General features: G+C 42.2%; 5 protein-coding genes across 5 annotated transcripts; 2 read left to right on the top strand and 3 right to left on the bottom strand.

Moving 5' to 3' along the window:
* Nucleotides 1–36: 36 nt before the first annotated feature.
* Nucleotides 37–1,799, bottom strand: IL334_003679 (uncharacterized protein; the record flags this gene model as incomplete). The annotated part of the gene is made up of 7 exons (XM_062935405.1): nt 37–174; nt 297–379; nt 499–775; nt 851–975; nt 1,089–1,213; nt 1,405–1,550; nt 1,671–1,799. The coding sequence occupies 7 exons, from the start codon at nt 1,797–1,799 to the stop codon at nt 37–39; spliced, it is 1,023 nt and encodes a 340-aa protein (XP_062791456.1).
* Nucleotides 1,800–2,383: 584 nt separating this feature from the next.
* On the bottom strand, nt 2,384–5,192 carry IL334_003678 (uncharacterized protein; the record flags this gene model as incomplete). The annotated part of the gene is made up of 11 exons (XM_062935404.1): nt 2,384–2,468; nt 2,535–2,564; nt 2,616–2,670; nt 2,757–2,965; nt 3,031–3,260; nt 3,361–3,449; nt 3,540–3,657; nt 3,711–3,767; nt 3,853–4,374; nt 4,527–4,561; nt 5,090–5,192. 11 exons carry the CDS (start codon nt 5,190–5,192, stop codon nt 2,384–2,386), a joined length of 1,533 nt encoding a protein of 510 aa, XP_062791455.1.
* An 869-nt stretch (nt 5,193–6,061) lies between these two features.
* IL334_003677 (uncharacterized protein) lies at nt 6,062–7,352 on the bottom strand (the record flags this gene model as incomplete). The annotated part of the gene is made up of 4 exons (XM_062935403.1): nt 6,062–6,191; nt 6,244–6,332; nt 6,403–6,848; nt 6,959–7,352. The coding sequence occupies 4 exons, from the start codon at nt 7,350–7,352 to the stop codon at nt 6,062–6,064; spliced, it is 1,059 nt and encodes a 352-aa protein (XP_062791454.1).
* A 1,965-nt stretch (nt 7,353–9,317) lies between these two features.
* On the top strand, nt 9,318–10,658 carry IL334_003676 (uncharacterized protein; the record flags this gene model as incomplete). Its single annotated transcript, XM_062935402.1, has 1 exon — nt 9,318–10,658. One exon carries the CDS (start codon nt 9,318–9,320, stop codon nt 10,656–10,658), a length of 1,341 nt encoding a protein of 446 aa, XP_062791453.1.
* A 1,172-nt stretch (nt 10,659–11,830) lies between these two features.
* IL334_003675 (uncharacterized protein) lies at nt 11,831–13,058 on the top strand (the record flags this gene model as incomplete). Its single annotated transcript, XM_062935401.1, has 5 exons — nt 11,831–11,931; nt 12,029–12,186; nt 12,262–12,313; nt 12,387–12,499; nt 12,586–13,058. 5 exons carry the CDS (start codon nt 11,831–11,833, stop codon nt 13,056–13,058), a joined length of 897 nt encoding a protein of 298 aa, XP_062791452.1.
* Nucleotides 13,059–13,280: the final 222 nt, after the last annotated feature.

The raw sequence follows: 13,280 nt of genomic DNA, 5'->3' as shown, positions 1-13,280 counted from the left end.
TAAGGGTTACAAAGCTAAACAGAGCTACTGCTTTAATCAATAAGCGACTACACCAGCTAATTTCTGAGCTCGTTCAGATAAGACAGCAGGCTGTTTAGGTAATTGAACTTCATCTTCTGACATTGGTCCATTCGCATTCGTACCTGTTAATCTGAAATTGATAGGATCATGGGACTGTTGTTATATGACATAAGCGATCAGCCTTCTTTCTTCTCTTCCATCGGCGGAGCTTGAGTTCAGAATGGGAAAGGCGTAAGGACTACGGAGGTGGATAGGGAACGCCAGAAACCACTTACAGTACCTGAATAATCAGCTAAAGCCGTTTTCCTTTCTTCTAATTTCTCAGGTTTGATTCCTTGAGCTGGTTTGTAGCAGACATCTGAATTTCCAATATATCAAAATAAAAAACGAAATGACATGATCAATTTAGGCTATCATGAGAGAGCGAGAGAACGGGGTTGACAGGGTGGGGGCCAGATAGAAGGTGGACTGACTTACATGTGGCTACTCTGGGTTGATCACCTCTTGCTGCATCACCATAATGAACTGTTCTACTATCCCATAAAATCAAATCGCCAGGTGAAGCTTCAATCTTAATCCATTTACATCCTTTTTCCTCGAACCATTTCAATGTTTCTTCAGGATAAGCAAATGAGTCCATCCAATTCCATCCGTCTGAAGGTTTTAGATGTTCGTGTTCATCGAAATATTGGTTGTATAACGGGAAAGATCCATCTAATACCATTAATCCACCATCATTAGGTCCGTTGGGTGCCTACGATCAGTAAAGGATTAGCTTTTTTCCTTTCAAGTCAGACAATTGATAGTTCCGCATGGGCAGTAGATTCACCAAATTCGCAATACCTTGTATACATTCTTTGCCTCTTCGATTAGGACTTTGATCAACGTGGGGCCATGGTTCGCCTCGATTACCTAGATCCTCATTTTTGAAAGGAAGAGAAACGTTTACTCCGTCTGTGAAGCAACGTATCGTTAGATTCGAGTATCGTATCATTACACGATATACACTCGGTAAAATCATGTATATTTTCCAAGAGACAAAGGGTAGAACCAAAATTAAGACTTACCATAAGAAACGAGTAGTTCATCTGTTCCCCAGATTTTAGCAAAAGTATCAATGATACCAGGTTCAGATCTTATATCCCAAGCGAATTGCTCGTGTGCTGCTCCGTGTCTATTGAATAGTCCTCCTCTGAGTACGACGAGAGAAGGATAAATGAATCAGCATGCGCCGTTGGATCTCGCTTCCAATCGAGAATGACCGGGAGTGGTTCACTTGTGTCTATGAAGATCGATGAGGAGGAAATGGCGATAATCAAGACCATCTAGAAGAAGAAGGAAGAGAGAGAGAGAGAGAAATCGAAGACATAGACAGAGGCTCACTTGTTGAAAAAAGGCAAGTTGTCCACTTTCCAAGTTTCCCTATCATCTTTATTGAATCCTTTACCGAAACTTTCCAACCATTTGTAAGCCCTATCTTCGTATTCTCTAGCTTTATTTGAAGGAATTGCGTTTTTCACTACCGTCCACTGTAAAACAATTCACATGTCAAATCGCAATACTCGGTTTTTGGATCCACATGGAATGGCATTCGTGAAAAGAATACGTCGACTGGTAATGAGAACAATCAACAAGGCAAAAAAACTCACACCTCGAGTTTTCAATTCTGGAAAAGGATCTTCTTCATGTCCTCTCAATTTCAATATTCCACCAGATTGTTTATCCTTGCTTGACGTAGTAGTCGTAGCAGCAGTAGTCGTAGTAGTTGCAGTAGGCATTTTTCCAGTTTTGAGTGTATGTCTGCACTTTGATAGCAAGAAACGAGTTACCTCTGATCAGATATAATCGATCGAATGAAATGATCCAATTACGATTTTGGTCTTAGCTCTGAGTGGTCAATGTGGAGTGTACGCTTCAATGGTCTTGAAATAGAAAATACTCGTAGGATATATGGGATATCGGCTGATTATCAGCTGCATCCTTCTCTTTCCCCTATCTTCGTATGGGAGTACTCGAGTAGTCGCCCATCTCATCTCATCTCTTTTCAAACAGTTCCACACCTCGGTAAAATCCGATGAACTATACAAGGCCATTTAGGACGAAAGCAACTTCGGATAAACCTCGGAATTCGCTTTCATACCGAATAATATCCATTCCCCGCACAGTTCCGGCGCATTTCCATAAAAATATGGCGACAAAATGAGCCGAGAAAAGTGGAGGCCAAGCTGTAGCCTAGATTAATCGAACAGGTACATGGTACATTCACTATCAATGGCATCATACAGATAATTACAGAAGAAGAAACATCATTGTCCTGGGATATACATGTCACCTGCCAATGGGAAAAGTAAACGCCCTCTACTCATGAACATGTTGGAATAGTAACATTCTTCAGATTCCTATCTGAATCCCATAATCCCCAATAAGGTTCAACTCCTCCGTATTGACTAAACGAGCACACGGCTTAAGATCAGCACACTAAACCACTCGAAGCTACAACCGGAACCACTTACGCTTTCCAAGGTTCATCGAAGGCTTCGAAGCTGTCATTTCTCGTCAGGTTTTCCTCATCCCTGTCATCACGATCAACTCACTAGAAATATTGTGTCCCATTGGTATTTGCTTGGCAGACGAATGTATCCAAGAAAGCTGTTTTGGTAGAATTTATCATCAGCACACGTTACTGATTCCTACTTCAAGAGTTGACAAGATCGTGCGTGTAGGTCAAAACCCACTCTGTAGATTCGCTACACTAGCATCACCTTGTGGACTTCCAGCACCATCATTTGCCTCACTGGCATTCATGGAAGCTGTTGGCCAGCCTGTTTCCGCAATGTAGACGTCTGGCTTATTACTTGCTAACGCAGCCGGTTCCACGTCGAATTCCTGGAAGAATTGATCGGTCCATGAGGCAGCATCATCGATGGCAACTGAACCAAACCATCTGAATCGGTACCCATATAGGATTAGTGATACCTCTGATTACGTACAGAGGGGAACGTCACGCACGGATGGACATTGGCCATGAAGTAATCGATGCCTTCGCCCAAAGTTTCACTCATGACACTTCCAGCATCACTTGTACCAATAGGTAAGGCTTTGCTCAATCCTAATGCTTGGACGGTAGTATTGACTTCCGTTATCTTATCAGCGATAGTTTTCACCGCTGCCAAGTAGACTGAGGATGTCAAAGAATCTGTTCCTGCGGTGTTCAGAATATACTCGTTTCCCACTGTGACCTGTGATGGAACGAACGCATCAGCATGAGGCAAGGGAATACATGGCGATATTTGAGTTTGAGCTCGTGTGACTCGACGTCGTAGGTTCATCTGCACTTACTCCTGATACATGATCTGTGCCGTATGTCTTCAAGGCATCAGATACAGCAGACACTTGACTGGTATATGCAGTCTCGTTCGAATCGACATCTGGATATACAGTGACGACCCATCAGCTTCGCACGATCATCACATCCAGAACGCGTAAAGGTACGAAATCCTCATGATTACCGTACTTACATATTCCCAACCATACAGTCATATTCACTTTTGTATCTTGAATAGCTTGTAAGACTAAAGCAGATTGATTACAATTTGCTCCGTATAATCTCAGTCTAGTAGTTACTTGTGATAAGAGCTATTGCAGTAATCAGTCAATTGTCATGGTCCAGCGATGACAGTCGCGCTCACTTGAATATCTCTGGTGACGTTCGACTGACTTGCTCCGCACCAAGGCGGTTGAGCGTTCTGAGAGTACACCGAGCAGTCCAATCAGTTTTCAATTCTTTGAAGATATCGGATAGGATATAGATCATTGAAAGTGACTACTTACTTGAGGAGTATATGCGAAACCCCAGAACGATTGATGTAAATTATCATCTTTATCAAAATCACTTGGATCATTTGAATTTTTCAAAGTTGATCCATCTGATCCATTGACACTCGAAGTTCCACTGGATGAATTGTTATTCTTATTCACTTGACTGACTACTACTCCGACTATGATACCTATCAAAGCTATTATACCCAATACTATACCACCTATTATGAGCCATTTCTTCTTATTTGATCTAGGTGGTGTCGTCGCTGTGAATCCACCATTCTGATTGGCGATCGTGTCTGTCATCGGATAATATTCTTCTGAAGGTATATTTTGTCTTGCATAATCAGCTGCAAAAGGTCTTGAGGTCTCACTCATCAATGGCATCGTTGATCCTATTCCTGTTCCTGCACCGGCTGCTGTACCCAAAGCTGCACCTGATCCGAAAGACGATCGAGATCGATGTGGATGAGATGAAAGATCTTTATATGTCGATGAGGTATTTGATAGCGAAGGGTTTGCAAGGAATTGGGGCTATCATTGTGACAAGAAGGAGATCAGCTGATTCGTTATGGCGGAGGAGGGGACATTAATTCCACGCGATGAGACAGGACTTTAGGCATGGCGTAACGATGAACCAGCTCCGTTAAGAGGTGCAGCTTGTGGCCAGATGAACAAATACTCACGGTATGATATCTATCGTCGACAAGATTATCGAAATCTTTATATTCTCAAGAGTATGTTATCGACCGATGAATGTTCGTCGATACACCGTAAATAGTAGGTATATGAGAAAGTGGATATTGAATGAGTGGTGAAAATAAATTGAGCCGTACGAACCAGTCGTATAGATGTGATAGGAGGAGAAGAAACTGAACGGATCAGTGGATATTCCGGCTGTAAAGTATCTGGAAAGACAAAGACTAGCTGCCAGAGCGTCGCCAAGGAAGAGATAAAGGATTGATGTATATGTGAAGGGGTTTTAAAAGGTGTCACGATGATCATATCAAGGGAAGTCATCAATGACCAGCTTGGTCGGATTGGCAATCCATTGTTAATGAAGATAAGACAAGAGCAATTTCCGATCTTGTTTTACTTCACGGTTTCTGCACTTGATCCGATCAATCCTCATCCTCACTGACTTTCTCTCGATCATCATCACTCAACGTCCGATCTCCTTTGACCGATATGCTCCTTGTCTTTCTTTAATATCACTTGGAACGAAAAAAGGATAACATGAAAAACTCACCAAAACCAGAATTCCTCCTTACTGTTCCACTCTCTGGATAATCCTTGTATCCCCCTTGTGAGCCGAATCCAGGTACGCTAGAGTATCTCTGTGGTTGTGACATCTTTTACCAGATATGATTTGCCGCTGAGGCTACGAAAGACTATATATGTTGAGCTGGTGTCTTTCCTGTTGTGGAAGGGGATGTAAGATACTGGTCGGCGAAGATGAAGCGAAGAGTGAAAGATATCTTCGAGGATAAATTGAAGGATTGATAAAGTGGAAAAGGAGTAGAGGGCTGTGTTTAATGAAAAATTGAAGAGCGACGAATGTCAATCCAACAGACACACATACAAATAAATCATTATTCAAAGGACCTCTTTATCTACATTTTCCCTTTGTCCTGTTTTCCGCATGATTCATTCCCCCGCTTCTTTTGACTCCTTCTTCTCCTTTTTGTACCCTTGCATATTCTACTGAGGTTTGTTGGTCCTAAGATTGCTGTCATGTTCGATCAAGACGTTCAAAGCGGATAATCCTCATATACCTTGCCAAGTGCAAAGTGCAATGTGCGTAACGTTATGCACAGCTTTGCGGTTGTATCATGGAAAGACAGGCGCGGGTGTGAATTTAGATGATGAGCTTCCTTTTGAGTTTACCGTCCCTGCTACGGGGCTCCTGTTCATGCACCGCCGGCATATGATATTGAAAAGTAGGGTTATACAGGACCTCTTTTATCTTTGTTCCTATTGGACTCAATACGGACATGGGCAAAAAAATGTTATATACATGTAGAAAGAGTAAACAAAGAAACCGTACAACACCCTCGAAATCCAAAGATAAGGATAAATTACAACTAGTCCGAAGGGATATCAGGGAACTACTACGCCTCTTGTGTGAGTGGACCACAACAGGGCCCTTCTTACTACTATACATATCACTTGCTCGGGGTGAATATGCTTCTCGACTATGAAACGCCTCTACAATTATACATCAAGCGTCCTCGACTCTAGTCCTGTACATTGACATATTTAAGCTCGGCTGATGAGCTTCTAGGAATCCCCTCGCTGGTGCGATACCGAGCATGCCTGACAAGCCTGATGATGATGATGGCCATGTTGACCTAGCATATTCTTTAGTTTGACATTGCATCAAATCATGTTGGACATACTCACAGACCAGTGGAGATCAATGGTGGCTTGTATTCGGCTTCCGAAAAAGAGGGTGGACCCTGGTGAGAGATTGAAGCTGGTATGACGACTTGCTATTGAAAACATGACATCAACAATAGATCGGTAAGAGAAATCATTGTATCCCCGGGATTCTGGACTTACTGGAGAAAGATCAATCATACTCCCGTATCTATTATTCAAGTCTACAGTCTCGCTCGATCTTCGCGACGGTACACATACAATCGCATCATTACTCCAGCTCGCTGATCCTGCATTGACGGGGCTATCACTTTCAAAGTAAGATGGAGGGGGCAAGGCATTGTGGATGAAATTTGGATGCTGAAGGGGTATCCATCGCGGTTGAGACGAAGGCATAGGAGTAAGTCTTTCCGCTACGTATGTAGTATAGCACGGATGTGAATAGGACACGTGTAGAGACGAAGCTGTCGGATCGTAGTAGCCAGGTTGAGCAGGAAGTGCTTGAGAGAGGGAAGGAGGTCGTCGCGGTGCTGGGGGTGCTGGTGGTGCTGATGACGATGAATGGACAGCTCGAGCAGGGAATTTAAGCCAAGATGGTGGTCCTTTAGCCTTTTCCATCTTGCGTTGATCTGAACATGTCGCGTCAGTTCAGTGCAAGCGTGGTTCGACAATCAGGCTTTCTTGATTTTATTTTTTTTCGCGCACGACACTACTGACGAATTATACTGATACTGCTTACATTGGCACTCTCCTCTTCTTCTCTTGCTCCTCTCCTTCTTCCCGTTCTCTGCATTTGGCTTTTCCTCGTTCCTCTTTCTTTTCTTCACTCTACTCTTGGGAGGACCAGTCTGACCTCCTTCGAGAATATTTGCAGTTGGAGAAGTAGTAGGAGTCCTTAGGGTGGGTAGATGATGTGAAGTAGTTGCGGACATGGTGGGCGAAGTCGAAGTGGAAGCGGAAGCGGAAGCGGAGGACGGAAGGTAATGATTTGATTGGTACGGCTGGATAGCGAATGTCTCGTTGTGAGGAAGGTAAGTGAGTGAGCAAGGCGGATTGGTTGGAGGGAATGAGAGTTGGGTGTGGTGCGGGATTTGCAGTTGTGGTAGCACACGGAGGGTATTATTGACTGTCATTGCTCAGCTTCTAAATATCCGATTAGTTGTTATCTTACTCTCGACCGAGGGCAAAACAGGTTGTGAAGGAAGAAAAGTAAGAAAAGAAAAAAGAAGATGAAAATGAAATGTCAGACTGATTGATGTATTAAGAATATCCTTACCTCTGAGCGTATCTCAGGTCGTTTAGAAGAATTGTTGGAATAAGTACGCGTACTTATCAGCTCGTAATACTCGTTTGAGCGGTGAAAGGTAACAGATAAGTAAGAGGAAGTTTACGAAGAATGAATGAATGATATATAGTCAATAGGAATTTCAGACATTTTACAGTATACGATAATTTTAATTTTCTTTGATTTTTATGAAAACCGAAATGTCGTGCCATTCTCTCTTCCCCACTTTTGCTCTCGCTTAGTCGAAGGTCATATACCTCTTTTCATCATCCCTTCATTCATGTCTCTTGTTTTGCCCACTCTTGTCTATTTCGCTTCCACAAGGTGTTCAATCGTCCACACAAGGTTGTCCAGAAGAAAATGAAATTTCATTCTCCTATCTTAAAGGAACCCCTCTCTACATCGAGAAAGAGAAGGAAAGAAAGGGGATCTGTTTATTGATTCCGCCCAATCATCATCGGACAAGCGTTGTGTACTCGATGTCCGAGATACTACACATAAATTGACGCTTGGATCGCTGGGTGAAACTCACTCAAATGCAAGTCAGGGAATCAACCTTGCACGAACAATAAAGGGAGAACAGCCTTATCAGATCAGTTTCCATATACAGCAGGATGAGGCTCGAGCTTCCGTTTCATGTTCATCCACAATGCATTTGAGCTCATACTGTCAAATGTCAAGATGACAATCTCGTGGAACTTACTTCATCATGGAATGTGGAATGATACCTTACAATCAGTACATATCAGTACATATCAGTACATATCATAGTTGGATCAAACCCAACTATCGTACGACCCAATGATCATTATAGGTTGAAAGGATGTTCGGAACTGATCTAGTACTTTGAAGTATGGGGTATTTTCCTTTTGATGAATGTCCATCAGTTCAGGACAGTAAACAAGTGGTAAGTGGGGAAGTGGGGAAAGATCATGATGGCGATGGCGATGACTGTAGTGACGATCGAGTGAAAATCATTCTTGATTCCCCATGTATCATATGTATATATATATATATATATATCACGCATTGACCTCTGTTCTAGATTTGAGGGGAATATAGGAACAGTCGAAAAAAAACACTGGAAGTAGACCGCGCTAGGTGATCGCCCCATTGTTCTGAGTATGACGTGGCATTTTATGCTGACAAGTTGAGTTATCACACTACACCGGGAAAAAGTTTGGAAAGCAAGTGCGGGTTTGTTTGACATTCCATTTTATTCGCTTTTTTTTTCATTTCTTCTCTCTCTTTCTTCTTTAATTGTACATTGCCAGTACCAAAGAACGATACGTGAGTGACTTTAATCTCTTGAACCGTATGAGCAATGAAACACAAAGACGCTTTCACACACGTCTACTTCATCCCCCCTCCTCCCCCCTCTCCCCCTCCCACCTATCCCTCGCTTTTTTGAATGATGAATATCAGATGACGAGACCTAATCTATCTATCTTTTGTTTCGACTGATCAAATCCATTCTTCATCCCGATCTAATTGATCCTTCTCGTTCTGAGTAAGGATCAATATGATCCTCGTGCTGGATGAAGGCTACATAATGGATATGGAGAAGTTGGAATATTGGAGTGAATTAGATGATGCCGATTCTTATTTTACTAGTTTGGCGACTTTATTTCTGACATACCCAATAAAAAGCGAGGGTTCCTCAACCTTATTCCTTTTCTTTATCTCTGTCTATCTTCATCAGTCTCGTAGTGTTCCTTTGAATGATCTATGAGCTGATATGACAAAATTTTGACAATTATAGTTGGGGAATGATCTGAAACCCCTCTTGTTCAAGTTAATAACGAATATCGAGATGTCACCATCTTCACCTGCAGGATCGTCTTCATCATCATTGTCAATTGAATATACAAATGTTTTGCTAGCATTGCCTGATGGACCTATACCATCTCAACATCCAGATTTGAATTCACATTGTATATCACTTATAGGTGGTTATCCAACTTTTCCTCCTTTACCTGGTTCATCTGCGTCAGGGATAGACTTCCCACCGAAATCAGTGAACTGTGGTATATGTCATAAACCCATACCCCTTTTAGCTCAAATATACTGTCCACCCGAAGGAGGTGAGAATGATCGTACAATATATGTTTGGGGTTGCGCTAGATTGAAATGCCAGAAGAGAGATGGGAGTATCAGAGCTTTCAGAGCTTCGATACGTAATGAAGAATATGTTCGTGATGTGGAAGCAAAACGGAAAGAAATTGAAGCTGAAGCTGCTGCCGAGAGGGAAAAAGCAAGAAAGAACCCTTTTACACTATCATCTGATTCTCAACCAAACGGATCCGCTCTCTTCGGTACTGCTCAACCCCTTTTCGGTGCACCTCCATCCGCTTCATCACCAAACCCATTCGCAGCCCCACCTACTTCATCTATTGATGCTGTACCCGATTTGTCATCTTTAACCATATCTACTCCTTCTTCATCATCTACAACACTCTCTGCACCTTTGCCAGCATACCAACCTGCACAATATATAAGTACGATAGAAGAATACCTTCCACCTGCTGAAGATCTAGAGATGGACTCTGACGATGAAGACGAAAGCGAAGAAATGAAAGCTGAATTACAAGATGACACATGGGAGAAAATGTTACCTCGTCATGTCGATGAAGTCTTTCAAGGTTTCGTTAGACGTCTTGAATCAGCTGATGGTGGTACCAAACAAGTGTTGAGATATGAATTAGGTGGAATGCCATTACCATACTCATCTTTTTCACCATTGTGTCGTAAACTATTTCCTGGCTGTGATAAACCATTGGGTAAAGAAGAAGAATTAGATTTGAGATCGTTATATAACCCTTCTTGGATACCTCCTTGTAAGAAATGTGGTAGTAAACGAGCATTTGAACTACAACTGGTTCCTTCACTCATATCATTACTCAAACCTTCAACCATAACCACTACTGGTGAAAGTGATAACAACAGCTCGAAAGAAACCAAACAAAGTGAAGAAGAACGTAAGAGAGAGTTGATGGAATTAGCTAAAAAGGTAAAAGAAGGTTCGACCGTTGATGAAGATGAAGTGAATGAAATGGAATGGGGCACAGTGATGGTTTTCGGTTGTCAAAATGATTGTGTAGGTTGGAATGAGGAATTCGTTGGTGTAGAATGGGAGACTACCATACATTTATAATCCATTGGTCAGCAGTTGTATTATACCTTTTCATCTTTTGAGAGGATCACATATTGTCATATGATTATGCATTCATATTGCACTTTACTGTTGCCTCGAGTACATAACATGATGCTAGATAGTGATTTAAGGTCAGCATAAATGCATACTGAACAAAAGGTAACATCAAAGTACAGCAGACCTGGAAATGGGGACAGTGCCGTGTGAGGCGCGTTTCACCATACAACGCGTGCAGCTTGGGGTGATTGTGGAATCTCGATGACTTTGTTGTGTCAATCTTTGAGTGTTTTGAGATATCCCCATTTCAACTCGTTCAGTCCACTTGACGATCTACATCTTCTATTCCTGACCGGGATATCTGTATTCGATAATTACATATGGGGATATGATCTGACGCCCCATTCTAATATGGACAAGTGAACATGGAAGAGACAAGGGGGGTTTGGGTGTTTGTTTCGGATACAACTGACTCACTTTGTATGGTCCGTGTGTCTCACTGACAACCCTGTCAAACAATGATCGACAGTCACAATCCTTTCCTTGGCATACAACAAGTAGGGTCGTCTCGCGGGGAAAGATCAAATGATGACTGAACAAACAACGCTGATACCATCCCCTTTTTCGCATTCCTCATAATTACTGAATGATAGGAAAAAGATTCCTTTCTCTTTTCTTCTCGTTTTCTGACTCTTCTACCATTTCATCAAAGACAGATTGCAGGCTCAATCTCCATCCATTCGTAAGTACGTAACAGTCGACAAAATTACGCTCAAGGAACCACTCCTCAACAACCCTCAACCTAATTTACTTTTTGCATGGATCAAGACATAAACGACTCCCCTTGAAGATAATTAATGACTAATAGGCTCCACCTTATAACGCACTACCACACCCTGTTTCCACGATATACACACTCTTTTACAACGTACTTTTGGGGACGAAACTCAAATCATAGGTCATTCATTACCCTCTTTTCTCTTTCAATATCAAGAACTGCCCTCATATCTTCCTCAAACTTGTTACAGGTATAAATAAATATACACACTCTTTTCCACGAAACTCACACTTTCCTTCCTTTTCTCAATTCTCATATTCTAATATTACCACCTCGACTTAGAGTTCTTCCACTTTTCCTAATTTGGATAAAATTAAATCGATATTTATTCATCGATATGTTCACCTACTTTGCTCTTCTCATTCTCGCCTTGATGGCTTTTCTTGCTTCAATAGTGGAAGCCTCCCTCTTCTCACAATCGGATGTAAAGCTTACCTTGTGAGTCAACATCATTAACATGATCCTTGCGTCGTCTTCCACCTTAACAGAGACACTTAAAGGCAGCGCTGATAAGCCACTCGATTGCACAATGTAGCTACTATGACATTGGCGATAAAGGTCAATGCGGTAAATCTGCTGGAGATCCTGTCCAAGAAGGCTGGGCAGACATATCAGGTATCAATAAAGGGGTGACTTATTGTGAACAACAAAGAGGTATGGCATTGGACCAGATTGGAACCAATCGAATAGTCGGTAGGTTTCATCAAAGATTATATCCCTTTCTCTTTCAGGAATGTAGTGAGGCTGACAAATCTGCAACAATGATAGCATTCGATCAAGACAAAGTATGGTCTGATCCTGCTAAATGGTGTGGCAGAGAGTGAGTGTCGTCCCTTTCCCAGCTAGACTCGCTTATAAGAATCCTTTGACTGATCCATCGGATGATCCTTCAGAGTCAAGGTGTACGGTCCCGATGGAGGTGAATTGATCCTTCCCGAAGGTCCATTCTATATTTGGGATTCTTGTCAAAATTGCGCAGGTGGCGGCAAGATTCTCGATGTATCTGGTAAGTCATCCTTTAGTCCCTTTTCAAAAAACGACACCTCATCATCGACCTTTACTGATCGGTATCACATGATTTCCATACTATAGCCGAAGCTTTCGTTAATGCTAAAGGGGGTAATTGTGGCGGAAACAATCCAACCGGATATTCATACGATGTAATGGACAACTACATTGTTGATTCATCTGTTGGATTAGGTACTAAAGGTACTTCTGGAAGTACACCTCAGCTATCTTCTTCCACACCCACACCAGATTTTACTTCTACTTCATCTGTTGTACCTTCCTCGACGGATGGTGGATATACTGCTACTTCAACTCGTAGGACTTCAACTCGGAAGGATATCTCTACCTCAACGATTGTTCCCACAGCCACAGTAGAACCGTCAAGCACTTCTGCACATCTCGCAGCGACATCATCCGGAAATGGACATGGACATAGACATCAGCACGGTCACCAAGGAAGACCTTCTTCGATCGCTCAGATAGATACTGAGGAGCTGTATAGTACGACAGGAAAGAAGTGTCGGAGAAGAATGAAGAAAAGACTTTCGAAACAATAGGCTACTTCACATACCCAAACCTTTCGCATCGAGTTAACAAGTTTGCAATACCCCTTGATGGGTCGTACGGGTGCGAAAATTGCAAACCAATACTTATTTGGGAATCTGGTCAATTAAATTGAAAAGCTTGATGCATATTTCCAATTTCGTATATCACTGGAGTACCCGTACAGTAGCGCTGACTTTCCTCGGTCTTCCGTAATTCAAATTCAAATGACGAGC

Source organism: Kwoniella shivajii, chromosome 4 (assembly GCF_035658355.1).
Source record: "Kwoniella shivajii chromosome 4, complete sequence".
In the NCBI taxonomy this organism is placed as follows: Eukaryota; Fungi; Basidiomycota; class Tremellomycetes; order Tremellales; family Cryptococcaceae; genus Kwoniella; species Kwoniella shivajii.
This window is presented reverse-complemented; position numbering and strand designations above follow the sequence as displayed.